This window comes from Marmota monax, unplaced genomic scaffold (assembly GCF_021218885.2).
Source record: "Marmota monax isolate L192 unplaced genomic scaffold, Marmota_monax_Labrador192_F-V1.1 WCK01_AAM20220418_F8-fsc00298, whole genome shotgun sequence".
NCBI lineage: Eukaryota > Metazoa > Chordata > Mammalia > Rodentia > Sciuridae > Marmota > Marmota monax.
Genome location: NW_026694888.1, coordinates 1,152,830 through 1,179,423, shown reverse-complemented (window position 1 = coordinate 1,179,423; position 26,594 = coordinate 1,152,830). Strand labels below are relative to the sequence as shown.

General features: G+C 61.2%; 1 protein-coding gene across 4 annotated transcripts in view; it reads right to left on the bottom strand.

The window, feature by feature from the left end:
• Ankmy1 (ankyrin repeat and MYND domain containing 1) overlaps positions 1 to 26,594 on the bottom strand; it is a 60,868-nt gene that overhangs the window by 12,321 nt on the left and 21,953 nt on the right. For 3 of the 4 annotated variants that reach the window (XM_046426738.2, XM_046426737.2, XM_058573416.1), the window contains 13 exons: positions 24,767 to 25,239; positions 22,692 to 22,908; positions 22,217 to 22,375; positions 21,040 to 21,449; positions 19,896 to 20,067; positions 16,182 to 16,322; positions 15,194 to 15,334; positions 12,532 to 12,639; positions 11,873 to 12,004; positions 9,975 to 10,088; positions 9,525 to 9,690; positions 6,275 to 6,353; positions 5,353 to 5,513 (listed from right to left, as the gene is read on the bottom strand). In XM_046426738.2, coding sequence (XP_046282694.1) covers positions 5,353 to 5,513; positions 6,275 to 6,353; positions 9,525 to 9,690; positions 9,975 to 10,088; positions 11,873 to 12,004; positions 12,532 to 12,639; positions 15,194 to 15,334; positions 16,182 to 16,322; positions 19,896 to 20,067; positions 21,040 to 21,449; positions 22,217 to 22,375; positions 22,692 to 22,908; positions 24,767 to 25,239 — 2,473 coding nt within the window. Of the gene's footprint in view, positions 1 to 5,352; positions 5,514 to 6,274; positions 6,354 to 9,524; positions 9,691 to 9,974; positions 10,089 to 11,872; positions 12,005 to 12,531; positions 12,640 to 15,193; positions 15,335 to 16,181; positions 16,323 to 19,895; positions 20,068 to 21,039; positions 21,450 to 22,216; positions 22,376 to 22,691; positions 22,909 to 24,766; positions 25,240 to 26,594 lie in introns of those variants that run through there. The other variant, XR_009225151.1, reaches the window with a different exon arrangement.

Here is a 26,594-nt window from a genome sequence, read left to right as displayed (position 1 = left end):
AGCCCAAGGGTTCCGACTCAGCGCGTGGGCCAGCCTGCTCTGTCCTTGCCCTCCTCGTCTGTCTCACCAGGACCACCTTCCTCCTGCCCCTGCCCACCCGACCCCATCTCTCCATTTTCCGTCCCTCCTTCAGGGACGAGGGCCTCTCCGGTCCCTCCCTCGTCTGGTTCCCAGGCCCCGTCTGACCTCTCAGGAACAGCTTTGGGAGCAGTGCCAGAGGCTGGCCGTCCCCAGCTGCTGTCATGAAGTACTGGCCATGTCTCACCCCCTCTGAGCGCCCCACTGGCAGGCCCCGCTGCCCAGCTGTGGAGTGCGGGACATGAGTCTCCTCTGAGCAGGGGGAGCCAGAGCAGTGTCCCAGCAGGCCCTCAGCCCCACCCACCCCAGAGTCTCCACCCCAAGGACTCCGGCCAGCGTGCAGGTCCGGGGCAGGTGGGGGGCCCCAAGGGCTGCTCACCCAGTGGGCACCTCAGAAGAGGTGCTGGCCTAGAACAAGAGGCCCTCACGGCAAGGCTGGAACTGGCAGTCAAGGTCCAGCAGCTGAACGGCCAGGGGCATGGACAGGATGGACGGTACAGATATCCCCCTGCCTTTCCTGACCTGAAGACCACCAGCAGCCGAACACAGGCAGCTCCTGCCCTGCTGCCCGCTCCACCCTGGGACTGGCAGAGAAGCTGCCCCCAGCCTCCTGTTCCCCTTCCCAGCTTGGAGCACAACAGGGGGCTGAAGGACAGGAAGGAGCTGGACCACAGAGCCACAGTTGGGTGCTGAGAGTCCAGGGAGGTACAGGACACGCTGAAGAGGTCCAGAGGCGGCAGGAGAGCCCCCCACCTGGCCACGCCCTGCCCCGGCCTGCGGCACTCCTGAGTGAGATCACCACTCTCAGTAGCCGTCCCAGAGCCGTGTGCCCAGAGCTGGGGCCAGCACTGTGACCAGCCAGGTGGGAGGCAGGCCCACTCAGAGTGGCTGGGTGGCCTCCACCCTCCATGTGCATGAGCACAAGCAACATCAGGCACATGGCTACTCTAGAACTTCCTGGGGAGGGAGCCCAAGCCAGGCCTCGGGGCGCCTCCCTTTTGCTCAGAGCTCCCTGGAATACGGGCCTGCAGACACCTTGGTCCACAGTAGGGAAGACAGAGCACAGGTGGCCAAGGCCCCTGGGGCGGGGAGGCTGCTCTGGGCGATGGCTGTCCATGGTCCCTCCCAAGCCTCAGCCGCTCTCCTGCCCCCAGCCACCTGCCTCCACTTCCGATGGGGAGAACCATCAAGCTGAGGGTCTTTCCAGCACATGCGCCACGGGCCCCACGGGCCCCACAGCCCCTCCCTGCTGTGGCGAGTGACCCCCCCAGGCACGAGACCCGGCACCATCTTTTCCGCTCTCTCCCAGTGCCCATCAACCCACCCAGCGAGCATGACAAGCCTCCCACACCACCCACTCTGCGGGAACCTGCTCCCAGCACAGGGACCAGTCACCTTGTCCCTTGCCCCAGAGGGCCAGGGCTCACTGTGGAGCTGACCCAGAAGAGGAGCTGACCCAGCAGCTTCCGGGCCACAGGTGCTGGCAGGCACCGGCAGCAGGCACCCCACTGGAGCCTCAGAAGTCCGAGGGCAGCCGTGAGCAGCCTCAGTGTGTGGCCACAGGACCCGAGCATCGAGAAGGGAATAGGCTATCCCCGTGTGGACGCAGGAGTCAGCATGCTCCGGGGCAGGAGGGAGGCAGGGACACTGTGGCAGAAGGTTCCCTAAGTGGCTCTAGGGGCATCAGTGGGACGTGACATGTGACAGGGAGGATCCAGGACGGTTCCCATCTAGAGGAAGCCGACTGCACCACAGCACCCTCCATTACCTGGGGTCAGCCCTGGCACGGTGCCACGGTCTCCCCATCAAGCCAGGCAGAGTGACCAGCAAGACACTCTCAACTGGACAGCCCCAGTTCCTCTGAAAGGACACGTGCCCACAGCTGGGCTGTGGAGGAGCCAATGGGAGAGCCAGCTTGCTGGCAGGAGCCACACGAGCCGCAGGTCCTGACACGGTCACCACTGGTCATCCCCAGACAGACCTTGCTAGGTGCCTCTCCTACTTGACACAAAACTAATTCTGGGCTGATTCTAAAACCACAGGTAACACCAATGCACTGAGATGGTTGTGAAGTCCAGGCAAAGGTCATCCTTGTGCCCTGGTCCCCTCTGGGGATGGCTCCCTGTGCCTGCCTGTCAGCCCAATCCTGCAGGACGGGACAGATGGGCTCAACACATACTGACACTTTCACGCAGTGAGGGTCACACTGAGGCAGAAGAGGAACGCTATGCTGTAGGGTCCGTCCCCATCAGGAGACAACCGTCCAGAAACAGGAGGGGAGAGGGACATCAGACGGTCACACTGGTTGGCACTCGCGACCTATGGCATGAGCCCACCGCTCCCAACACCACCTTCCCCCGAGCCCCGGAGGGCACAGGACTGGCCCTGGGAAACCCAAGGCTTGGCTTCCCGGGGCTCAGCTGATGGGTGAAGAGGGCCCAGATCTGAGTGGGCAGAGCCTGAGAGCCACGCGGTGGAAGGGGCCAGTGACCACCTGCAGGCGTGGGGCAGGTGACTCAGTCACCAAGTAGAGTGCAGAATGACCAGCAAGACACCATGACTCTCCGGCAGCAGTCCCTGGAGGGGTGTGTGAGAGGGTGTGTGGGGAAAGGGCTGGTGTGCACAGAGTGAAGTCTGAAGGGACCAGTCACTGCCACCCTAGCCTTTGTCCCCTTTCTTAACAAAAAGTGCACTTTCCACTCAGAATAAAAAATGTGAAGCCATTTTCATTGGGGAAAATGATTTTCTAGAAAAATCCTTAAGAGCATGGGAAGTGTCCGTGGTCTTGTTTGGAGCGTGCAGAGGGCACCCCATTTTACACACAGGTGTGCGTGCCTGCCTGTGTGCCTGAGTGTCTCTGGAAGGACTCGGGCTGGCAACGGCCACTTCTGGGGTCAGGACCTGACCCTGGCACTTGCTCTCTTGGGCTTTGTGTTCTCTAACGTAGAGAATTAAGTGTAACTGCAAATAAGAGGTCAGGCCAGCAGCATCTTCCCTACCCACAGGGACAGCTGCTGACCCACACTGCAGCCCCTCCCTGGGCCGTGGCCAGTGGCGACCCTCCAGCTCACCCCCCGCTGACAACCAGCCTGGCCTGCCACCCCTGCTGGAGCCCTGAGCACCCGGGAGGCAGAGCTCCGCGCAGGGGCTCCTCCCTCTGCCCAGGCGCCCTCCTCGCCCCTTACAGGAGCCTTGGCTGGGACAGCCCCAGCGAGACTGCTGCCCGTGGAGCCCATCTTGACAGAGACCAAGAAAACAGGGAGAACCTTCACGCAGCGCTCTGGACGGCCCCCTCTTCCTCTGCCACCAGTCCGGCCCTCCGCCACTCTGCTGGCCACAGCAAACCTCAGCTCATCCGCCGCTGGTGCTCACGGTCCCAGCCCCCTGAAGCCCCCTCCCAGGTCACTGCCCGCCTTCCTCCCGTCTCCACCAAGGCAGCACTGGGTGTCCCGCCAGCCCTGGTCTACATGGCGTGGCTGCTGTCCACCTCCCTCTCATCAAGGAGACCACTGAGGGTGCTGCACATGTTGCCCCCAGGCCCCAGCACATGACGGACACTTAGGAAATGGACCCTGGGCCCATCAGACCCTGTGCCGAGGGAAGGACGCAGACGCAGCCTCCCGTCTGAGCCGGGATCTGCCAGTCACTGGGAACCCCTTGGTCCAGAGGCCATCTCTGCAGCACAGTCCAGCCCTACCCGCTCATCCTCCTGCAGCAGGGCCCACTCTGCTCTGGACATGACCCCGGCTGCCCTGCCGCGGGGCTTATTGAAAGCTCATGGCTTCTCTTCTCTTCTCCCCCCACCTCCCCAGCCCTGGGAGAAGCAAACCACCCTTCTCCCAGCCCAGGCCGGGTGGCCTGTCCCCAAGCACACCAGGGAGCGACTCTGGCTTCAGGGACGGTGCCCGGAGACCCAAGAGCGGCTCTCTCTCAAGGCCGCAGTGAGTGGTGGCCCCGCCCACCTGGAAGCAGCCTTTGCACGGCTCTGTAAAAGCCCTCGTTCCCCTGAGGGGCAGAGCCCCAGCCCCGGGGGGACCCGAGTCCCCGCGCTCCTCCTTTGCTGGCAGAGCCATCAAACTTCCTCTTCCTTTTTTTATCAAAACCATGTCCTGAGTTATTGGAGCAGCAAGGGGGACACGGACTGAGCTCCCAGTAACACTCCCAGCCTTCCTCCCGACCTGAAAGACAAAGCACAGCCAGACCAGGCCCCGTGGGAGGCCGGTGAGGCCTCACGGCTAGCACCCACACAGGCCTAGGGCCTGGGACGTCACCCTGTGCAGGCGGAGTGGGCGCAGACGGTGAAGAGCTTGCGGTGGGCCACTTTATTGTGGGGTCAGGAGCGAGGCGCCTCAGTGACTTCCTGTATCAGCTCCCACAGGGGCCAGCAGCCTGGAGGTGGCCCAAGGCAGTGAGACGTGGGCACAGCCCTGCCCCGCCTGGCCTGGGTCCAGTGCTGCTCCTTCACTGACCGTCTTCCATCTCCCTGAACACATCCTTCCAGAGGGATGCTGCAGGGGGGAGGGGCCTGTGGGCCTCTCAGTCAGGGCCTGGACCAACCCCAGGGAGGCCAGGCCCAGGACTGGGGACTCAGCCTGGCTCAGTGTCCACTTAGCCTTGCCACCTGGGTCAAAGGGCTGCTGCGCCAATTCCCCCCCAGCAGGGGAGTGCTGGAGCCCCCCAGGGGGATCTGCAGTGGCCCTGTGTGCTCTGGCCAGTGTTTCCTGAGCTGTCTGCAGCAAGGTCTGCAAACGGAAGGGCCCACTTCTGCGTGCGCCCAGCAGGGGCCATCACTAGAAGTCCCATTTTATGAGGGATGACCTGCAGGTGTACAGCATGTGGACTCAAGGCAGTGTGCCAGGGCAGGGCCCATGGGCAGCTCAGAGACAGCTCCAGTCTCTGCTCCCTTGGAACCCCCTCCTGGTGTGGCACTGTGCCCCTCCCTCTGCTGGCCCTGATGGCACCAAGGCAGGTGAGGTGGGCAGACCAGGCTGATTCCAGAAGACACCTGTCCACCTTTACAGAGCCAGGATGTCTGAGAGGGAGTGCTGCAAAGAAGCCTCCAGAAATTGACCAGAGGCCCATGGACTGTGGTCTCTGGGGACTGGTGTCCAGGAGAGCTCCTGACCCCTGAGAACAGAGTCCAGGGGTCAGCAGAGCATGCCCAGCTCTGTGGGGATGGGGACATGCCATGGCCCAAGGAGCACTTAGAAAGAGCCTCGGTGCTGCTGAAGTTCTGGGAAGGGCTCTCGGATGCCTGCCCGGCCTCTGGCCTACCTGTGGCCGTAATGTCACTGCAGTCCTTCCTGTGGAACTCGGTCCAGGCTCTGGCCTTGCAGTACTTGCTGCAGGTCAGGATCCCATAGCAGCGGGTGCAGGGTGTGAGGCGGACCCCGACGGAGCGGCCACACTGGTAGCAGAACTTGAAGAAGGGGAGGCTGTGAGAAAGCCCAGGGTCAGGAGGAGGTGCCCCCTGGCAGGGGACACTTGAGCTGCTGGGGCCTTCTCTGCCACCCCCCCCCATGGGCAGCTGCCACAGGTGGAGGCATCCAGCAAGTGCCCCAGACAGGAGACAGACGCGCAGGGAGCCCTGGGAGGCACGGGCACACTCCTCCTGTGAGGGCTGGCTATGTGGACAGTGGACATCTACCTGGAGACAGTGGCCGCAGTGTGAGGGCTGAGGGGACCCCACACACATGGGGAAATGCCTGGGTGCTGATCTGGGGGGAGAAGCTGGCTCCTCCTTGCCTGGCTTCTGCTTCAGGAGGAGGACGGGCCTGCCCTGGTCACCTCTCTCCCTGAATCTGGTCCCTAGGGATTGATTGGTGAGGACGTCCCCACGAGTTACGTCCAGCCCCTGCTCTCTCATCCTAGGGACACCATGTGAGTACAGAGAAGACTCCTGGGGCGTCCTGGAGAGCAGAGCCTTGGCTCCAGCCCTGCTCTCCAGGGAGGAGGCTGCCCTCTGCAGGACATGGAGCCCATCTGTGGCCTGACCAGGGCAGCCCGAGCAGCTCCAGGAGTGGGCCCTGAGACCCTCATCCTGACTGCAGCCCATGCCCAGGAGCAGGGCTGCCTGGGGAGGCCTGGGGAGGCCATGCTTCTCAGGACAAGGGGAGCAGCCTGACCAGGAGGCCAGGTCCAGCAGCACATCCGAGCCACAGATGCTTTCCCCGAGAAGGGGCCACCCAGCACTCACTTCTCCTGCTCCTCCTTGGCTGGGATCTTCGCCACAATGGAGTTCCTCTTCTTCAGCCTGTGGCTGGGGGCCAGCTCCTCTGTGTCAGAAAGAGACCTGCATGAGCCCCGGGGCACGCTGAGCCCTCAGTGCTGCGCAGCAGGCCTGCAGGAAGGGCCTCCCCCCAGGCCCCCTCAGGCCTCCTGCCAAGCCTGCACCATCCCCGCCCGGGTGGCCATGGCCACAGGCCAGCACAGGTCCTCCTTCCCTCTTGCCCAGCCCCAGCCCCCAGCCCCCTCTCCATGAGGCCCTGCACACCTCTCCCGTCCTTCCCTAGAGTGGTCATGCTTCTCTGCCTGTCTGTTTAGTGACCAGCTGAGCTCACTGGAGACATCTACTTCCCCCTGCAGCAAGGTGCCGCCTGGGGGATGCCATGGTCACCCTGGGCTGGCAGTGGCTGGGCAGGGCTCTCCTTGACCAGCCCCTACCACACCCTGCCATGCAGTTCTCCTAACTGCTGACCGATGCTCCAGGTCAACTCAACCCTGGGACATAAATCGCCCCAAGGCTGATCCAATCAAGTCAGGGCTCGACAGCTGTCGGCACCTCGCCGCGTGGTAGCTCGGCTGGTCTCTGCAACAGGTCTGCCAGGACCCCAGTGGCTGAGCGCACCACCAGCCTGAACCTCTCCATGGTTAGTTGAAGGAAGTGGCCTCCCTGGGCAGAGTCAGAGCTCTCTGTCATGTGCGTCTCCTCTGGGCCCTTCCCTGAGCCATGGCTCTGGAGACGGTGCTGGGGACAGTGACGTCCCATGTTGGAGCTGAGACTCACGGGAGAGGGGAAGAAGGCCTGACTTCCAGGCTGGCCTCGCTGGCTCCCTGTGCCCTCCTCCGCGGCCCTGGAGATGTGGCCTGGACTTTCCGGCATCGCACTGTGACCTATATGCTGAGGTCTCCGTGCCTGTCCTTCCTGGAGCTCCAGATCTCCTCGGGGTCTCCATGGAGCCCCCCGGCACCTGTGTGGCCCTATGTCCACCCACCTGAGCCCTCTGGTGCACTTTCTCCTCCTCGCTCGGGCAGTGCCACCACAGGCGCCCACGCCAACGAGCGTGGTCTGGCCTCCTGGTGCTTTTGCTCTCCTCAGATGGCACCGTCTCCACCATTGGTTCCTTCCTCTTGCCACAGCTGGGACCCTCTTGCAGACTGTTCCATTTTCAGAGTGTGGGATTTTGAAGGCCAGAATGTCCACTTTGCCCTTCTTGGTCACTTCTCCCCTGCATCGGTCTCCTCTGTTGGCAAGACGTTCCCTCGCACCTTCCTTTACCTCTTAAGCATGGTTTCCCCGACTCTTGAACGTGCCCGTGAGGCTACTGTGAAGTCCTCCCTGTCCCATCTGAACTCTGGTCTCTGGCAGCTGCCGGTGCCGTCCTGCAGGGCGATGTGTGCCTTGGCACCTCTCTGCGTGTCTCGCAGTCACACGTTGAAACGGCACCTCCCCTAACACGCTGCAGCCGCTGGGGTGCTGACCTCCCCAGGCTGCTGGCTGCTTGTTCAGTGGCCAACTGGGTGGGCATCGACCCCCACTCCACAGCATGAAGCTCCTGATGCCGACCTCCTGGGTGAGGCCTGGGTATGTATGCCCACGGTCACCCTGGATGGCCATCTGTCTTCGTGAGCATACCCAGATATCAGCTCTACTAGTGCTGAGCTGATGGCTCCCAGGCTTCAAAAATGACTGCAGACATAACCTGCCCTTTAGATGGACCAATCAAATCAGAGCTCTTGGGGGACTGACCCCATGGTGAGTGCTTGGGATCTGTCCTGGCCCTGAATGGCCCTCCTCTTCTTTCCCCAGCTCTCTGGTCATGGGCCATGCTGCCGTTCAGCCCATGCCTCCAATGGACCCCCACCCCCTCCCACTGCCTCCCTCTGGGCTTGACTTTGTCCATGAGCTGCTGGAAATGCACTCAGCTTCTCTGTCAAAGCTCCGACTTCACAGGGGGACTCTCCCTGGGCAGCACCTGGACACCAACGCTCTGTAGCTGGGTGGCAGCAATGGCAGGCATCTCCAGAGTGACACTCCGTGCAGGACCCTCTCTGACAGAACAGAGGAGGCAGAGGCTCTGGTCGCCTCAGCCTGCTCCCAGCCTGGGTCCTGGCTGAGAGCCCAGCCATCTAAGGGTGCCACGCCCAGGGCAGAGCCTGGTCCCTCAGTGGGTGGTGTGTAAGTGAAGGTCACTTCTAGTCATACCAGCCAGGACACAGCATCAGCAGCAGGCCCATGTGTGGCAGGAGTGTGGGAGGCCATGCCTGTGTCAGGAGTGAGCGTCTGTGGGCAGGGACCAGGGCTGGGAGTGCTTGGTGGCCATGTGCCTGGGAGTGCACTGGACGGTGGGTGTGGAAGGTGTGAGTGTGCCTGGATGGGCGTGGGTGGCCATGGACACAGGTGGGCAGGTGGCTGAGGACATGGGTGTGTGGTGACCATGGAAGTGGGTGTGTACTGGGTGTGGACGTGGTGTGTGGTGGCTGTAATGTGGTGTGTGCGTGGCCATGGACATGGTGTGTGGTGGCCATGGATGTGGGTGTGTACTGGGTGTGGACGTGGTGTGTGATGGCTGTGAATGTGGTGTGTGCGTGGCCATGGAATAGTGGCCATGGTGTGGTGGCTAAGGTTGGTAGCCATCATGTGGCCACAGCCACGGTGTGGTGGCTGTGGCTGTGGTGTGTGGTGATCATGGTTGTGGTGTGGTGGCTGTGGTCGTAGTATGATGGCCGTGGTGTGGTGGCTGTGGCTGTGGTATGATGGCTGTGGCCATGGTATGGTGGCTGTGGTGTGGTGGCTGTGGCCATGTTATGGTGGCTGTGGTGTGGTGGCTATGGCTGTGCACAGTGGCTGTGGACATGTGGTGTGGTGGCCGTGGCCATGGCGTGGTGGTGGTGGTGGTGTGGTGGCCGTAGTATGGTGGCTGTGGTGTGCTGGCTGTGGTTTGGTGTGGTGGCAGTGGTGTGCTGGCCATGATGTGGTGGCCATGGCCATGGTATGGTGGCCCTGGTGTGGTGGCTATGGCCATGTTATGGTGGTTGTGGTGTGGTGGCTGTGGGGTGGTGGCCGTGGGCTGGTGGCTGTGGTGTGGTATGGTGGCTGTGGTGTGCTGGCTGTGGGGTGGTGGCTGTGGTGTGGTATGGTGGCTGTGGTGTGCTGGCTGTGGGGTGGTGGCCGTGGGGTGGTGGCTGTGGCGTGGTGGCCCTCCCAGGTGCCCTGCCCTGCACACCTTTCCTGCTGAGCCGCAGAGCCCTGGTGTCCCACTGCTGCTCCCTGGTGAGCACGGCCTGCCGCAGCTGCACACCCATGTGCTCCAGCAGCTTCTTCCGGGCCAGAAACGTCTCCCTCTCCGCGGGCATCAGCGCGTGGAAGGGGCAGTGGGCGATCTTCCGGTCCTGTGACACACTGTGGGGTCACCACAGACTCGGGCTATCCCCCCACCCAAGGCACAGTCTTAGAATCACCAAGGGCCCCCCTTCCCCCAGCCTGAGCTGCAGAGTGACTGGGTGAGGGGCCACCTCTCCATCCAGAGTGACGAGGGACTGTGAGGGTGCACACCAGCACGCGCTCACCACCGTGGGGCCTCCTGCCTCGAGGACCAGGGTGGGTTGCAGGTGTGCCCGGCTCCACCAGAGGGAAGCCAAGTCCCCAGGTGGCCCTGCTCAAGACAAAGCCTTACCTGGTAGAACTTGAAGTAGCCGTAGTCCACCGCTGTGCCCACGGCCACGCTGTCACCCTGTGTGAGCGTCACAGGCTTCAGGATGTCAGCCCCGTGGCTAATGAGCCGGTCAATCTGTGGGAGACAGAACCCATCAAACTTAGAAGCCACAGCAGGGTCCCTCAGCGCCACCCATGGCATTGGGCTATGTGCATGGTGGCCCCTGCCCACAGCAGGAGGCTCTGCAGACACTCTAGGCAGCCAGACGGCAGCACAGGGAGAGGGCAGGGCTGCCCACCGGGCTTGGTCCCCTGCTTTCTGCCCAGAGGCCACTTTCTGGGTGTAGGGAGAACCAGAGGCAAACAGGAAAACAGGCTGGTCTCAGCCTCGACCGAGGGACACTACTCCCTGGTGCGGTGGCCGTGGCTGTGGCGTGGTGGCCGTGGTGTGGTGGTCCTCCCACACACGTCCGAGGAACACCACTCCCTGGGGCACTTCCCTGGCAAACTGCCCAGCAGCACCACGGGGTCCCGCCAGGCTTCAAGGTGCGCAGTGTGAAGGCAAAGGCAGGGGTGCTGGTGACACTGCAAACGCATGTGTGTGATGGCGCATGCACGCTCACATACAGTGTGGGTGTGTGCAGGTCAAGTGTGTGGTCACACACGTGCACACTGGGGGTTGCAAGCGACATTCATGCACCTGAGTGCAGACGTGTGCATTTCTGAACATGTGTGCACTGTGGGGGTGGGCATGCTGTGTGCATGGGTGTGGACAGATGTGCACTGTGTGTGCGTGCACACGCGTGTATGCATTGCCAACACGCCACAGCAATGCTCTCTGGCTCAGGACTGACCATGGATTCCACTCAAAGCAAATGGTACCTAACAGTCGGCACCACCCACCCCCACCCCCGCCAGACCAGGAGGACGCCCTGGGGGGCCCAGTGTGGCTGGATGAACACAAGGTGACATGTGGCCTACTCGCTAACTAAGTGCCAGTGGGACCGCAATTCAGGGATGCATGATAGCTGTCCCACGCCTGTGCCTGGTTTAGCATTAACCCTGCACAAACACAGGAGCCCCGGATTCTCAACAAGGCTGTGAGCGCAGCATCGCGGGTATGGTACCTGGCACTGGGGGTAGCAGTCTGGCCAGAGCAGTGTCCACCCTGTGGTACTGCAGGGGCGGAGGGTGGAGCATACACAGATTGCACCAGGCAGCAGTGACACTGTGCTGCGTATCGGGCAAAGAGCGAGCTTCCCACTGGCCTGACCCACCTACAAGAACCCCCATCCTTCTCCCCTGCTCCTCTTCCTGCTGGAGCCATGATACCCTTCCAAAAGAGCCAGTGCTGGACAGCCCTCCAAGGTCTACCACCTTGTCTGCCCTTTTCCAAAGAAAGCAGAGTGCCAGGATGTGGCTTGGTGGCAGAGCCCTGCCTAGCACGCACAAGGCCATGGGTTCAGTCCCCAGTGATGCAAAAACATAACCAGAAAGCAGGGGCAGACCGTGGGTGAGCACGGGGGTGCAGGCAGCTGCAGGTGCTCGGCTGATGGACAGGTGGATGGACAGTCATTCCTCCTGTCCTGCACAGTGATGCTGGGGGCTGAACCACCCAGCTCTGCCTTAAGGCACAGGAGCCCTGGGCCTTCCTCAGTGGGCACCAGGTCTCACTAGGCAGCTGGGCCAGGCAGTGCATGGCCAGCCCCCCTCTGAGCTCCCAGGCCCCACAGCCGCTCACTTAGCCTGCTCCCTCCCTCCTCTGCCCGATGTCCCAAGAGCAGCTCCAGCCCTCTGAACCGCTGCCCACCATACTCAGTCAGGCACAGGGTGGCCAGCCTGCCCTCCGCCCCCATCCCAGGCCCAGCCCACCCTCCGCCCCCATCCCAGGCCCCTCCTGCCCTCCCGTCCACCTCTCACCAGGGCTATCTTGTTGTCAACGCTCCTCTGATGCTCATAGGCCAGGTCACACACGACACACAGGGCACTGCCCAAGCCTCTGGTCAGGGGCAGGTTGGGGTCAGCTCCCTGGGACAGGAGCTCCTTCACGATCTGCAACAGATGGGTTCCACAGTGGCCACCATGTCACGTTCCCTCACTGCAGTCTCCTGCGGCCATCCCTGGGCACTTTCCACGGAGCCCACATACAGAGGACCATGTCATGTAGGGGTCACATGGAGATTCCTTAGGGAAGAGTTGGGATTCCACCCTGAGCCCAGTTCTGGTGTTTTCTCATGGACAGTCCACACAGCGGCTCCAACAGCCCTGACTCCTGTCCTGCTTTCTAGCCAGGCAGAGCTAAGCCCTGGACAGGCCCAGCACAAGGTCAAGAACATACCGGCAGCCGTGTGTGCCCTGCCCCAGCTTTCTGCCCCTCAGCACTGTACAGCCTGCGATTGTGCTACCCCTGGGCGAGGGTCTGGCTCCCCGGCTAGAACGTGGGGTCCTGGGGAGCAGAGAGTCCATCTTATTCAACACCTACTGCCTGTGGCCGTGCTGCCTGCACATAGCAGGTGCCCAATAAAGAAGAGTTCAGTGAACCACGGGCAGGGTGCACGTCCTTGGGGGGGAGGGCTCACCAGGTCATTCCCACTAGCGATGGAGAGGGAGAGTGGGGAGTGGCCACTCCACAGCAGGTTGGAATCCGCTCCATGGGAGAGCAGGAGCTGGACCACGTCCCTGGCGTACTGTGGGGGACGAAGCACGTCAGGTTAGAGAGCAGCCCCTGTGCGAGAGGCATCCATCCCCAGGAGCCCTGCACTGCAGCCCCGCGGGTGCCTGGAGCCCGCCGACCACACCCCTTCCTCCCACCAGCACTAGGAGGCGCACACTGTCCCAGACTATGGGAAGGTCAGAGCTCCTCACACTGAGAAGATGTCTTCTAAACGCTCTTCCTTTCCAGATGGGCAACAGGAAGGGCGCTGAGGCCCAAGTGACCTAGGGCTTGCTTTCCGAGGAGCAGGGGAGTCAGGACCCACGCCCACACAAGCAGGACCTGGCTCCTGGCAGGTGTCACGGAGGAACGGTCTTCCCCAGGTCCAGCCCGACAGGCACCGTCAGGCTGGAAGGTGGCCGCCCTCCTGCCCAGGGGAAACCTCTGCTTCTCTGGCTCAGAGGCCAGCAACAGGCCCGAGCCCTGCAGAGCCACAGGCAGCCCTCGGTGCCTCCCTCTTCCTCTTCTTCCCCAGGAGTGTAGCAGGGTGGCCACCTCTGCCCCCCACAGCAGGAACTCCCCCAGTCGCCCTCTCGCGGGGCACTCTGAGCCCTCCAGATGTGGCCAGCAGTGGGCCCTGAGGACCTGCTCCTTCCTGCGCAGCATCACCCATGCGCCTGCCCCCATGGGCTCCCCACTAGGTTATCACCCTGGCCGTAGGTGGGTAAACTGAGGCTCCGCTTCCCGTGTGCCCCGTGGCTGACTGGCCCAAACTGCGCAGGCCCCGAGGCACAGGGCTTGGTTTCTGCCTTCCCCACACGCACTCAGCCACGTGGTCTCCTCCAGGTGCTTCCAGCACCCAACCTGCTGGGACTGCTCCCAGAGGAAGTGCCGCCAGGCCAGGGGACACTGCCCTGGGCCAGGAAGCTGGGGCTGCCCTGGGCCCCTAGCCAGAGACGGCGTGGTGAGGTGGCGGGGGCTGGCAGGGTAGAACAGCCAGAGCCCGGGACAGCAGCCCCCACGCCTGTCAGCACAGGCGCCATCCCTGTGTGCACGTGGCCCGCCTGTGGCATGGGTCCAAAAATATTGTGTGCAAGGCTCCAGTGCCTGAGTGGCCCGTGTGTCCTCTGCCATTGCTGGTTCCACTCTGACCTGCTGCGCTCCGCTCCACCAGACAGTGCTGCATGCAGCCCGCTGCACTGATCCCGAACCTCACGAGGAGGGGCTGCATCTTGAGAACTGCTGGCCTGGACCACAGGACCCCCATGGGGAAGTGCCCACTCCCCAGCTGAGCTGCTCACTGCACTCACATACACACTGATTCACAAGGACAAACTCACAGACACGTCTGTGCACACGTATGAGCACACCTGCTCCCACACAGACACCTGCACACACACACACACACCTACCCACACACACACGAGCATACACACACACTTGCCCACACACAGACATCTGCCCACACACACCTGCCCACACACATCTGCACACACATACCTGCATATCTGCCTCCCACACCTACACACACAGATACCTGCCCCCCACACACCTGCACACACAGACACCTGCCCCACACCTGCACACACACACTCACACACCTGCACACACACCTGCATACACTCACCTGCACACACTGCATACCTGCCCACACACACACTTGCATACACACACACCTGCACACCTGCAAGCACAGACACCTGCATGCACACACCTGGTCACACACATACCTGCGCACACACACACCTGCCCACACACACACCTGCACACACACCTGCACACAAACATACCTACACACACACACACCTGCACACACACACCTGCATACCTGCCCCCACACACACCTACCCACACAGACACCTGCCCCACACATACCTGCACACACACACACTTGCATACACACACACCTGCACACCTGCAAGCACAGACACCTGCATGCACAAACCTGGTCACACACACACCTGCACACACACACACCCGCCCACACACACACCTGCACACACACCTGCACACAAACATACCTACACACACACACACCTGCACACACACACCTGCATACCTGCCCCCACACACACCTACCCACACAGACACCTGCCCCACACATACCTGCACACACACACACACCTGCACACACACACCTGCATACCTGCCCCCACACACACCTACCCACACAGACACCTGCCCCACACATACCTGCACACACACACACTTGCACACACACACCTGCATACCTGCCCCCACATACACCTACACACAGACACCTGCCCCCCACACACCTGCACACCTGCACGCACACACCTGCACACGTACACACCTGAACACACACCTGCATGCACAGACACCTGCTCACACACACACCTGCGCACACACACCTGCTCACACACACACCTGCACACAGCCCTGTACATGCAGTGGTGGCACAGAAACCTCGGGAGGATCTGGACACAGACTCTGCGTTCCCTGCCCGCCCTCTTCCGGTCCTGTTCCGGGCCGTGGCCTAGTTCCAGCATGACAGCACACGCTCTCCACAAAGTACCCCAGCTCTGGGCAGGCCAGCGGACCCCAGCCCGGGCCCTGTGGTCACTCGCCTTCTTGTTGTCCTCCCGCTCACAGGCCACGTGCAGAGCTGTCCTGCCGCCCTCTATGGGGACGCAGGTGTTCGTGGTATAGTAGGTGCTGGGTGGGCCTGGCTCATTGTTGAGCTTCAGGCTTGAGGGTGGCAGGTCCATCTGTGTGCAAAGGAGGGTTCAAGAACTGGCCTGGGTCGCCTGGCCAACACCCAGGGACATGCCACTTGCTGGCTAGGGAGGCCATGAGCACCAAGACAGCAAGCTTCCTGCCCACTCTGCATCAAAGCCCTGCTGTGTCTGGCTCCGCCTGATGCCACAGCCACCTGACTCCACGGGGTGAGAGGCACCCTGTGCCCTCTGCTTAGGGCTCCCACACACCAAGAGCTGCACACCACACATCCTATCTGCATGACCCTAACAGTTTCTGCCACACCTGGTGCGGGGAGTGGGGGGTGGTACACAAGTTTCTGTGGGCATGAGGAGGAGACGAGGAGCAGCCCACCCTTGGGGTCTGGTCTCAGACCTCTGCAGGGGCCTGTGGGGGTCTTTGGGAGCTTAGGAGGCTCAGGAAGGCTTTGCAGGTGGAAAAAACACAGCACAATGTGAACTAGAGCCACGTGCTCACCTGGACACCCACACCTGTCCCCCATGCACACCAGAGCTCAAGCCCCACCTCAGCTGCCCAGAGGCTGCAGCCACTGCACCCCAGGGAAACCCAGCCAGAAGCAAGCCACCCTGCCCCCACTCCCCCTCACAGCCTCTGGTGGGTGGTACCAGCCCAGCCTGACCCAAGCCCGGGAGATCTGAGTCCCCTGAGCCCCGAGGACATCTGTGTCCTTGCTGCTGTAAGGAGCCAGGCCAGGCCAGCACCTTCCCCAGGAGAAGGACACAGGCCAAGGTGGAGCAAGTGTCCCTGACAATCAGGCACTTCTGCAGCCCAGAGCCACTCAGGGAGAACCCAGACCAGCCAGGTCCCCGTCCTGCCCTGGGCCTCAGAGAGCCGCACCCTGTTGAGCTTGTACGTGTGGTCCTCATCAGCCGCCTTGGCGTCCACACAGGTGATGGCATGCAGCAGCAGCTCTGTGATCCTGACCCCCTCCTGCCCTGGAAGGGCAGCAGCGATGTGGAGCGGGGTCAGCGCCCCCAGCTGCAGAGGAAGTACGGCTGGGGTAAGGCACATTGTCCTGGAGCCAGGCAGGTGAGGGTCCCCGGTGGGTGGGGCCAATGCAGGACCCCTCTACCTGACCTGGGGGAAAGGACACATTCTTCCTGTACCAGTCGGAGATTCCCACCGCACCACCTCCTCACCAGCCCCACTTCGTGCAGGACAAGGAGGCCCACAGGGCAGAGGGAGGCAGTGCCCACTAAGGAGCATGTGCACGGGAACTGTTGGCAGGCCATGCAGTCCATCCTGGTCAGGGCCACACTGACCAACTGTCCAACACCTTCTCCTGAGAAGCCCTGTCCCAGCCTGGCCCCGGCCCAGGTGCCCCCACCCTGACAGTCATGCGGCTCCTGTCTGGCCTCCTGATCTGCCTGTTCTCACCCGGACGTCCTTCTGGCCATCAGCTGAGGTCCCTGGAGGACTGTCCCTGGGTACTGGCCCTCACAGGAGCCCTGAGAGCGCCCTGCCTGCATCGGAGTGGAGCCCCAGCACAGCACTCCAAGTAGGACCTAGCTCATCAGGAGGTGTCCCAGAGGAAAGCACCCCAAGGCCCTTAAGGGCAGGACGCAGATGACTCAGACAGCAGACAGAGCTAGTGGTGGGAGGGCCAGTCAGAGGACCTGGGGAGCAGTGGCCGTGTGGCACAGTTTCTCGGTGGGGTCCACAGCCTGAGGGCAGCCTCTGGGGAGTCCGCGCAGCCAGAGCCAGCACTCCGTGGAGCACCCAGCGCGAGGACGCAGGTGGGAACCAGCCTCTGCCCGATGCTGGGAGAAGCCAGCACTGAGGGCCCAAGGACTGGCACACGGGGAGCGCTGGCCCACGTGAGCACCACAAGGGGTTTCCCAGTGGTCAGGAGGTCAGCAGGATCTCACATCCACAGCGCCACCTGGAGGTCTCAAACTTCCAAACAAAACCACTGAAATGAGAGTCAGTAGCTGAAAGGCAGAATGGATCTGACTGAAGGGAGAACCGCGGTATGAGGAGGCCCAAGGGAGCTTCGCCAAACAATCGAGCTACAGAGAAATGGAAAGAAAGCACACCCCCAAATCCAGACAGAGCAAAAGGAAAGAAGGGGCGCCCAGAGGACAGCAGAGAGGAAGACGAAGACAAGGACTCATGAGACAAGAGAAGAAAATTCCACCCGGGCTGACCGGTGCCCAGGAAGAGTGGCTAGCAGACGGGGCGAGTCAGGGGGTCACACAGGCCTGAGGCCACGGACACAAGCGACACCACCAGAGTTCTCAGGGGAAGGTTCTGAACCAGAATTCTCCATCACCCGATAAGCAAGAGGGCAAAATGATGACAAGGGTCAGTTTCCCACCCCGGAGCCTCTCGGCAGGAGGCTCAGACTATGATCTGCGGAGAGCACAAAAGAAAGCCAAGAGGAACGCACAAGCAGGGTCCCCAGGGCACAGACCCTGAGATGACTCCAGATCAAGGTCACCAGAGCTGAGGGCAGGCAGGTGCCCCGCACAGAGGGGGCGGCCGCGGGCAGGGGCGGAGCCTCTCGCCTGGCTTTTTGGCGGATTCTCTCACTGCTTTGGGTTTCCTTGTGTATCTGTAATGTCCTGTTGAGAAAAGCGTCTGTCCAGATTCTAAAAACAGCCCAGCCCACACTGCTGAGGAGCCGGCACTCCATCTCTGACAGCCCTGGCCGTAGCAAGAGGACAGCTATGCCATCGCGCCAATGTCAAGGCCCAGACAAGCTCACACACCTGGCCATGCTCCGGAACTCCCAGCCATTCTACGTGAAAGAGCAGGGCCCTGGTCTGCTGCCCTCAAGGTCACTGTGCCCAGCTCTCCAACAGAATCCCAACAACGCCCTGCAGTGAGTCCACCACCAGCCCCAAGGGTCAAAGCGGCGGTGTTGGGGCAATTCCCAGTGAAGCGCTGGTGGCTTCGAGTATGTCAATACTATGTTCAAAAAGGCTTAGTGACCCCAGAGGGCCTGAGTCAAAGGCTTGGTCCCAGGTGGTGTTGGAAGAAGGTGGAACCTTCCAGAAGGGGGCCCTGTGGGAGGTCCTCAGGTCTCTAGGGCTGTGACTCAGAAAGGGGAGTGGGATCCAAGGCTGTCCTTGCTCTCTGTGTCCTGGCTCCTCAGGTGCCACCCTGGCCCAGATCCAAACAGTGAGGCCCAGGAACCATCCAACCATGAGCCCAATGGCCCTCTTCCCTTAAAACCCACTGCCTCTGGTCTATGGTTGTACCATACAAGGCTGGTCTAAGGAGCAGAGGCTCAACCTTGCCACCCAAGGAGAAATGCAAGGTCAAAGCTCACAGGTGGGCAGGGAACAGTGGGCACCTGCTCTGCAGGTGGGCGCCTACCAGGAAGGCTCACTTCCAGGGGACGCAGCCAGAAAGAGTGCTTTGGAAACATGTTCTCCCAGCGATGACTGAGCAAGTGCCCTGGGGGGCTGCCACTGCACTCATGGCGCCTCCGTCTCAGCAAAGCTGCAGACAAGGTGGGACATCCATCCACCAGGACCAAAGAAGCACCCGAGGAGTGGAAATCCCCAGAGACCTGTGTCACACTAGAAGCAGCAGAAGCGTGTGTGCGGTGTGCAGTGTGTCCAGGGAACGAGGGCCACTCAGAGCAGCCCGCACCACACAGCCCAGGGTCCCTCCTCCACAGTCTGATACCAGGACGTCCTCTCTCTTCAAGATTTCCCAAGTGTGGTGCAAATTCATCTTAACAGCACGTGGACTGGCTTGAGGCCATTTTAGCTATATTGATTCACGGGTCTCCAGGCAGCCCACCCAGCCCCTGCTGGGGGTTACAGCATGAGCCCCCGGGACCTTGCTGTGGTCTGAATGTCGCTCCTCTGAAACTCAGGCCCCAGAACTGAGCAACGGGATGAAAGAAGATGAATAACACCAGATTCGAGGGAAAGGAGGCCCACAGGCAGAGGCAGGGCCTGGAGGTCCCTCCAGAGCTGTGGTTTGAAGAGAGCTGGAAGGCCCTGGGGCTGGGCTGGGAGGGCACCACTGCCCAGGGGCACAGGGCATGCAGGAGAGGCTAAAGAGGAAACCCAGAGAGCCGCCCGCAGCACTAAGCCTTCACAGAACAGCACCTCCGGCTCAGCTGACGCAGAGGAAGACCCTCCTGAACACACCTCCCAACGCCTCCCTGTGGCCAGGAAGAGGGCTTGGCCTGCGCGGCGGGATGGCCCCAAAGCCATGGTGGGCAGAGCAGGAGGCCCGCGGGCGAGTGCGTGAGAAGAAGCGTGCAGGGCTCTGTGCAGGAAAGCCCTGTTTGCCTCAGCTAAGCCACCTGCTCTGCAGCTGCGGGCAGCGGAGCGCCAGCCCCTGGGAAGGGCTGTGGCCTCGCTCCCCCAGGAGGCTCCTGCAGAAGGCGCAGTGCTGAACGCACGCTGGGTCCTGGCTGGGGCTGGGAAGCCACGGCACCGCCTAGAAACAACACGGCTCCCGCACCCTCTGGCGACCCCAGCACGGGCCTCTCCCTAGGTCCACTCAGACCAAGCCTCCACCGCAGGGCCACAGCTCCTCTGCACGTAGGCGCGGCCCTGAGCTTCGGCCCCGCCCCCGGTGGCCCACCTGTGGCGGGTACTGGACGTCCGTGCGGGCCCCCTTCTCCAGCAGCAGCTTCACGCCGTCCACGTCACCCGCCTTCACCGCGAGGAACAGCACCTGCGTGGGCACGCTGCACAGGTTGGGGTCAGCGCCGCGGCGCAGCAGCAGCTGGATGGTCAGCCACCGGTTTCTCTGTCTGCAGGGGTCAGCGCCAGGGGTCACAGGCTGCAGGGAAGGTGAGGCCCCCCAACCCCGGCTGTGTGGACAGGACCCCCAGGACGGGTGCGCCGTGCTGCAGGGTGGAGGGTGCTCTGGGAGGGGTGTGGGCACCACAGACACCCAAGCTCCAAGCTTCATAGACTTGGAGAACACCCAAGGTCACCCCCTTCCCAGGCCCTGGTCCCTACCAGGGGAGGTGGGCAGTGTGGCCATCTCCAAACCATCCCCTGTGGGCGAAGGACTGCAGCTGCAGCCTGGGGGCCACTGAGCCTCCCTGATGTCACCAGACGCTGGGGACAGGGGTAGGCCAGCCCCTCCAGGACCAAGCCACACTCAACACCAGTCTGGCAAGAAGCCCACCCTGCACCCACTCCTCCCAGCACACACCGTGCACACAACACAGTACTCGCCACACACCACAACACACAACATACCTACCACACACAATAGGCCACACAATGCATACCATGTAGTATACACTATAATACACACTTCCACACACACACCTCACAACACATAGACCACACACACTGCGCGCCACATACCACAATAAACAACACACACACATCCCGTACACAACAACCACCTCACACAACACGCAGAACACATACCACATGCCACACACATCATAAACCAGAGGAGAATACGTACACCACACCCCCCACAGACACCCCACACACGACATACCACGCACAACACACCACACACAGAACACATACCACACTACAGACAACATACAGCAAACCTGACACACTACACACTGCACAACACCACACACACAACGCTCTGCTGTGGCGCCCAGCACAGGCTTCATCAGTGTCTACGCTGGCCCTGCGGATGCTCAAAGGACAGACTCACACCTCTGGAGACACCCTGTGGCGGGCGCCCCGGGGACAGGAGGCATGGCTCTCAGAGAGCACCCGCCCCGGCAGCGCGGGCGGAGACCTACTTGATCATGCCCTGTGCCGTCCTCCGCACGGTGCCCTTGTCCATGCAGGGCGCCCGCAGCAAGCTGCAGGCCTGGGCGCTCCTCTCCAAGACCTCCCTGGACAGCCGGAGGGCGTAGTTGTACATACAGGCCACGGACTGGAAGCTGGAGTCCTCGCTGCTCAGGGTGCACACACCCAGGTCTTCGGCCTTCTCCCCCAGCTCTCTGTCCCTGTCGCTGGCGCTGCCCTGCACGGTGGGCGACTCCTCCCTTGGAGGGCTGCCCTGCTGGCCTGGGGACTCTGGAGACGGCCGTGCACTCGGGGACAGGCTGCCCTCCTCGAGGCCCTGGGCGGGCATGCTGGCCTCATGGACAGACTCCACGTTCACATCCAGAAAACAGCTTGGGGTGACCGGGCATTTGGGAGGTGCCTTTGGAGAGTGCCAGGAAAGCAGATTAGGGGAGGCCAGAGCAGGCAGCCCCCACACCACCGCAGCGAGGGCCGGCACCCCTGCAGAGCCACGCAGAGCACCGGCAGAGCACAGCAGCGGCTCCCACCTCACCACAAACCTCAGAGGCAGATGCCCTGCAGTGCCCACCAGAAGCCTGAGGCCAGCTGGCCACCACTGGGGACACCAGTGGCACACAGGAGCTCTTAGAACATCTCGTCCAGAACTGGGACCCAGAGGCAGGGCCCCACCCATGCTGTCCCCAGTGACTACACGCAGAAAGGACCCTATTTGAGGCACTGTCAGCTGAATACAATGTATCATGCACCGAGTTTACTTTTTTAATGTGAAAAGTTCAAGTTACAGGTTCAAGGTCATGTTGTGGCCTGCATCCGATTCCCACCAAATGACACTGCTTTGGGTCGGCTTCCCAGTCAAGCCATGGCACACAGTGCCATCCCACCTGCAGCTCCGTCCCACCAGGAACTTGGCAGGAACAGGGCGCTGCCCGGAGGCAGCTGTGTGGTGCCACCCTGTCCAGCACAGAGAGGGTCGGGCTGAGCTGCAGAGCGTGGCTCTGGGACGTGCTGTCGCACTCAGGACGCATCAGGCAGTGCCACATCCATCCTCTGACCCCTCCCCCAGCCTCATCTTGTCACTTGGCCAGTGTGAGCCTGGTCTGCACAGGAGGGTGGTGCAGGTGGACACTTGGGTGCAGAGACAGGGAGCCAGCGGCTGGCAGGGCTGACCTGGGGCAAGGTCCTCTCGGCGACGTTGGGCTTGAAGGACCCACTGGGGTAGTAGAGGAGGAAGCTTATGCTGAGCGCCGTGAGGCCCTCGTCTGTGCGCTTGTTCACGTCCGCCCCGAGGTCCAGGAGCAGGCTGACGATGCGGCTGTGACAGTGTGCCTAGAGGACAGCGGGTGGCGCTGGGGTCTGCGGAGGCCCCTCTGAGGTGGCAGCATGGCAGGCTCTGGTAAGCTTGTGATGGAGCTTGGTGAAGGGACAAGGTCATGCCCTCCCCTTCCACAGGACCTCGTGGGCCCCACCCGGGCGGGTGCCTCCGCGCCCTCTGTGGGAGCAGGAGTGGACCTGTGTGGCACTCCTGGGCCTCGGCTTCTCCAGAGCAGCAGCGAGGGCCCTGCCGGCAGTGACCTCCCTGCCCGCAGTGACCTCCCCGCTCAACGTTCCTGCGGGCATCCACCAGGTGGCAGTGGGGGCTTACCGCAGCAGCCGCAAGCACAGTGTAGCCCTTGGCGTCAGCCACGTCGGGATGGACGAGGTCGTCCTTCAGGGTTCCATAGATCCAATCAAGGTCCCCTTCCTCGGCCTTCAGGATCATCTCTTCAGAAAGCCGCTCCCTAGGTCCAGAGCATGCAAAGCCCTCGCGGTGCCCTTCCAGGATGGCATCCATGTGCCAGCTGGTGTGAGCCTTCGTGTTCCTGGCAACACAGCAGGCTTCAGTGAGGTTAGACCAAGCCCTGGACCACTCGACAGCCCAACACCGTCCATGAGAAAGGGTGCCCAGCGCTGTCTCCCTGTGACTCCTGCTCTCCTGGATCCTCAGATACGCCAACAATCCACTCCGTGAGCAGCCTAAGCCCTAGTGGCTGCACTGCCAGCCAGTCAAGTTCAGGACGGAGCACACGGCGGTGGGGACTTGTCACCTGGGCATAAAGATGCTCACACTAAGTGCCTGTACCAGCAGCAGTGTGCTGGCTGCCAGGGACCCTGTGAATCTGATTCAGCTGGGCCATGGGGGCTTGGAAACAGACTCCCACAGCAAGGGCCCTGGATGGGGAGGAGGCAGCACACACATGGGTCCACTGCTCAGCACCAAGCGCCCACCTTCTGCCCTCTGCTCATCTGCTTTTCCGTTGGGAACACTCGTGTCCCAGGCCCAAACACCACACAGCGCTGACGCCGTCTGTGTGCACAGAGCCCCCTTTTGCAATCAACAGCCCATGGTTTATGACAACTTTTGTACTCAACTGTTGTCACTGATTAGGGCACTCTGTTGACATTCACATGATAGAAAGATGGTTGGGTAGATGATGGACAGATGAAGGGTTGGTGGGATGGGTGGCTGGATGGATGGATGAGTGGATGGATTAGTGGACAGATGGATGGATGGGTGGGTAGATGATGGATATATGCATGCATTGATATAGGTGGATGGATGGATGGATAGATGGATGATGAGTATGTGGATGGATGGATGGACAGATGGACGGATGAGTGAATGGGTAGATGGATGGTGGGTTGGCAGAATGAGTGGATGATGCATGGGTGGATGGATGAGTGGATAGATGGATGGATGAGTGGGTAGATGATGGATATATACATGCATTGATAGAGGTGGATGGATGGATGGATAGATGGATGGATGGATGAGTGGATGGATGGATGGATAGATGTATGGTGAGTGTGTGGGTGGATGGATGGATAGATGGATGGATGGATGAGTGGATGGATGGATGGATAGATGGATGGATGAGTGTGTGGGTGGATGGATGGATAGATGCATGCATTGATATAGGTGGATGGATGGATGGACAGATGGATGGATGAGTGAGTGGGTAGATGGATGGTGGGTTGGTGGGATGAGTGGATGGTGCATGGGTGGATGGATGAGTGGGTAGATGGCCTTTTTAATGGCTTGGTGATGGCAGATAGAATGATGACTGCGAGAACGGATAGCTGGGTGCGTGAATGAAAGCTTGGCAGAGGCCAAGCTTTGATGTGATGATAATTACAATCCCTTCTCTTCATGGTGAACATGCAGGGACTCGATTCATGGGACTTCTAATCACAGACATGCACCTGGACTCAGGGGACACTAACTCTGACCTTCAGAAGGGGAAGCGTGCAGAGGTCGAAATCCAGGAGTTGCTCTCTCTCTGAGCTCAGGGGTTTATCCTCAGCCACACCCCTTCCCAGGTCCCACACAGCTTCAGGACTGTCCTGGCTGCCCACTCACCAAGCGCCCTCCCACCATTCCTTCCCCAGAGAGTGGACAAGCAGTGCTCCCGGTCCCTGTCTCCCTGCGTAGATACAGGTGGCCCGTGGCCCTACTCTCAGGAAGCCCCTCCCACAGTGGGGACATCCTGTCCACCTTCATTCCTGGACTGTATCAGCCACTTAAAGAGCTGTATGCTCATGTCCACCTGGTGAACAAGGTCAAGAATCGTGCCGGCCCTGAGTAGCGACAATTGGGCGCTGAGAGACTTCAAACCCCACGCAGAAGGGTGCCTGTCCAGGGAGGCGCCAGGGACAGAGGAGGGAGAGCAGACCCATCACCTGAACTTGTAAGTTTGCGTCTGCATTTTGACCAACAATGGAGTCTGGTTTGTGATAAACCAGGGTTCTCCATCCTCAATAAACGGTGGGATCTCGTTAGCGAAGACGCGGGCGTCCAGCTCCCTGGCGAGCGCGGCCGTCAGCGGCAGGTGTCTGTGGTCGGTGGAGTAGACGTGCATCTCTGGAGGAAGCGCCAGGTCGTCATTCAGGAGGAACCGCTGGTACTCATAGAAGAAGGGGTCTTGCTCTTCGGGCGGGCCCCACTCGGCCTTCTGCTCATCCGAGAGGCTGATTCTCTCTCTCGAGGGCCCGAGAAAGGCGGAGAACTCCGGGAAGTTGAGCAGGGAGAAGCTGCTGGGAGTCTCCGTGCACAGCTTGATGAGCTGGTCGCGGAACCATAGCCCCACGTCCTGACTGCCGTCAGGGTAGGTCTCCACGCCCGGCCCAAACCGAACGTCCATTTTATACAGCCCCTGCAGGGGAAGGTGACAGGCTGAGGGAGCTGCCCACTTTGTGGCCAGCTTTGTAAGGTCAAAAGAAAATGTATTCCTGAGAAATGTGCTCCTTCACTCGCCCACTGAGGCATGGGGTGCACTGGGCGGGGGCCGAGGCTGGCTCTTAGAGGGCAGCATGGATGTGGGGGCACCCCTGGAGAGAGGCGTGGAGGAGGGAGTGGGGACTGGGGCACCGCTCTGCAAGGGTGAGGACGGGACCCAGGGCTTCGAGGTGAAGGCGTGGGGGAGACACAAGGTGGCTTTATGCCAGGGTCCGCCACCAGGCAGCTCTTTCAGGACAAGCTCCTGCCAGGGGAGAAGCAGCTACCCCTTCAAATGACTGGAAGTTGCTTTCCATTGGTTTGTGGGTTTCAGGTAAGGCCCTTCAGAAAACCCTGCGAGGACCCCGTCCCACCACGGGGCCCCTCCACGCCTGCTTTCTCCGGTGGCCTGACCACATGTCACTCATTCACCCAGCGGTCCCTCTGCCATTTCCTTTGAGCATGTGATTACGACCAGGCACTGAGGGAGCTGCGGGACGTGACAGCAGAAGGTGGCTGGGCTCTTCAGTGTCAACATGCACAGGCCCCTGGGAGAGCCGGCTCTGCCAGGGCAGCCCAGCTGAGAGTCCCTCAAAGCTCCCCTCGCCTGCGGCAAGGAGGAAGCCCCTGTCCACGGTCACTCCTGATGTCACGTGCTTGCTTTGCACAGCAGAGAGGTGAACCAGTTGCACTTGGTCCCTTAATGACAGGGGACAGACAGATGAGGATGGTGGGGACATGAGGTTAAGGGAGGAATGCCGAAAACTGGGCCCACCGTGCAAACCCCCAATGCTTTCTTTTCCAAGAAGCAATTTGCCCACAGCCCTGCCTGGCCTCCGGGGACAGGACGCGCCCCATTCCTCAGCAAACTGCCTATCTGCAGGAGAAATGCAGGCCCCAAACAATGCCTGTAGAGGAACGCGAGTCACCCTGAAGGGGGAACTGCTGTGACCCTTACACAGACCAGATCCTGAAACTGGGGAGATAAGGGTAGTTCCTCCTAACCACAGAATCTGTAAGCATGTCCGGTCAGAATCCAGTTAGAACCAGTCGGCATGGGCAAGGGGACCTGGAGTTGCCGTGTCAGTGGGACTTAAAAGTCTGATATCGTCTTGCTGTCAGTCAGAAGTCAAGAGGTGAACCTGGGCAGGACTCTCTGGAAACTTCTGGGACCCCAGTAAAACTGGAGTGTAGGACAGGCACGTGGTCCCTCTCCTCTCTGAGAGCACCTACTCTCACCCTCGAGAGTGTCCCCTTTCCCTTTTCCCGCCCCTTCAATAAACTCATGCCTGT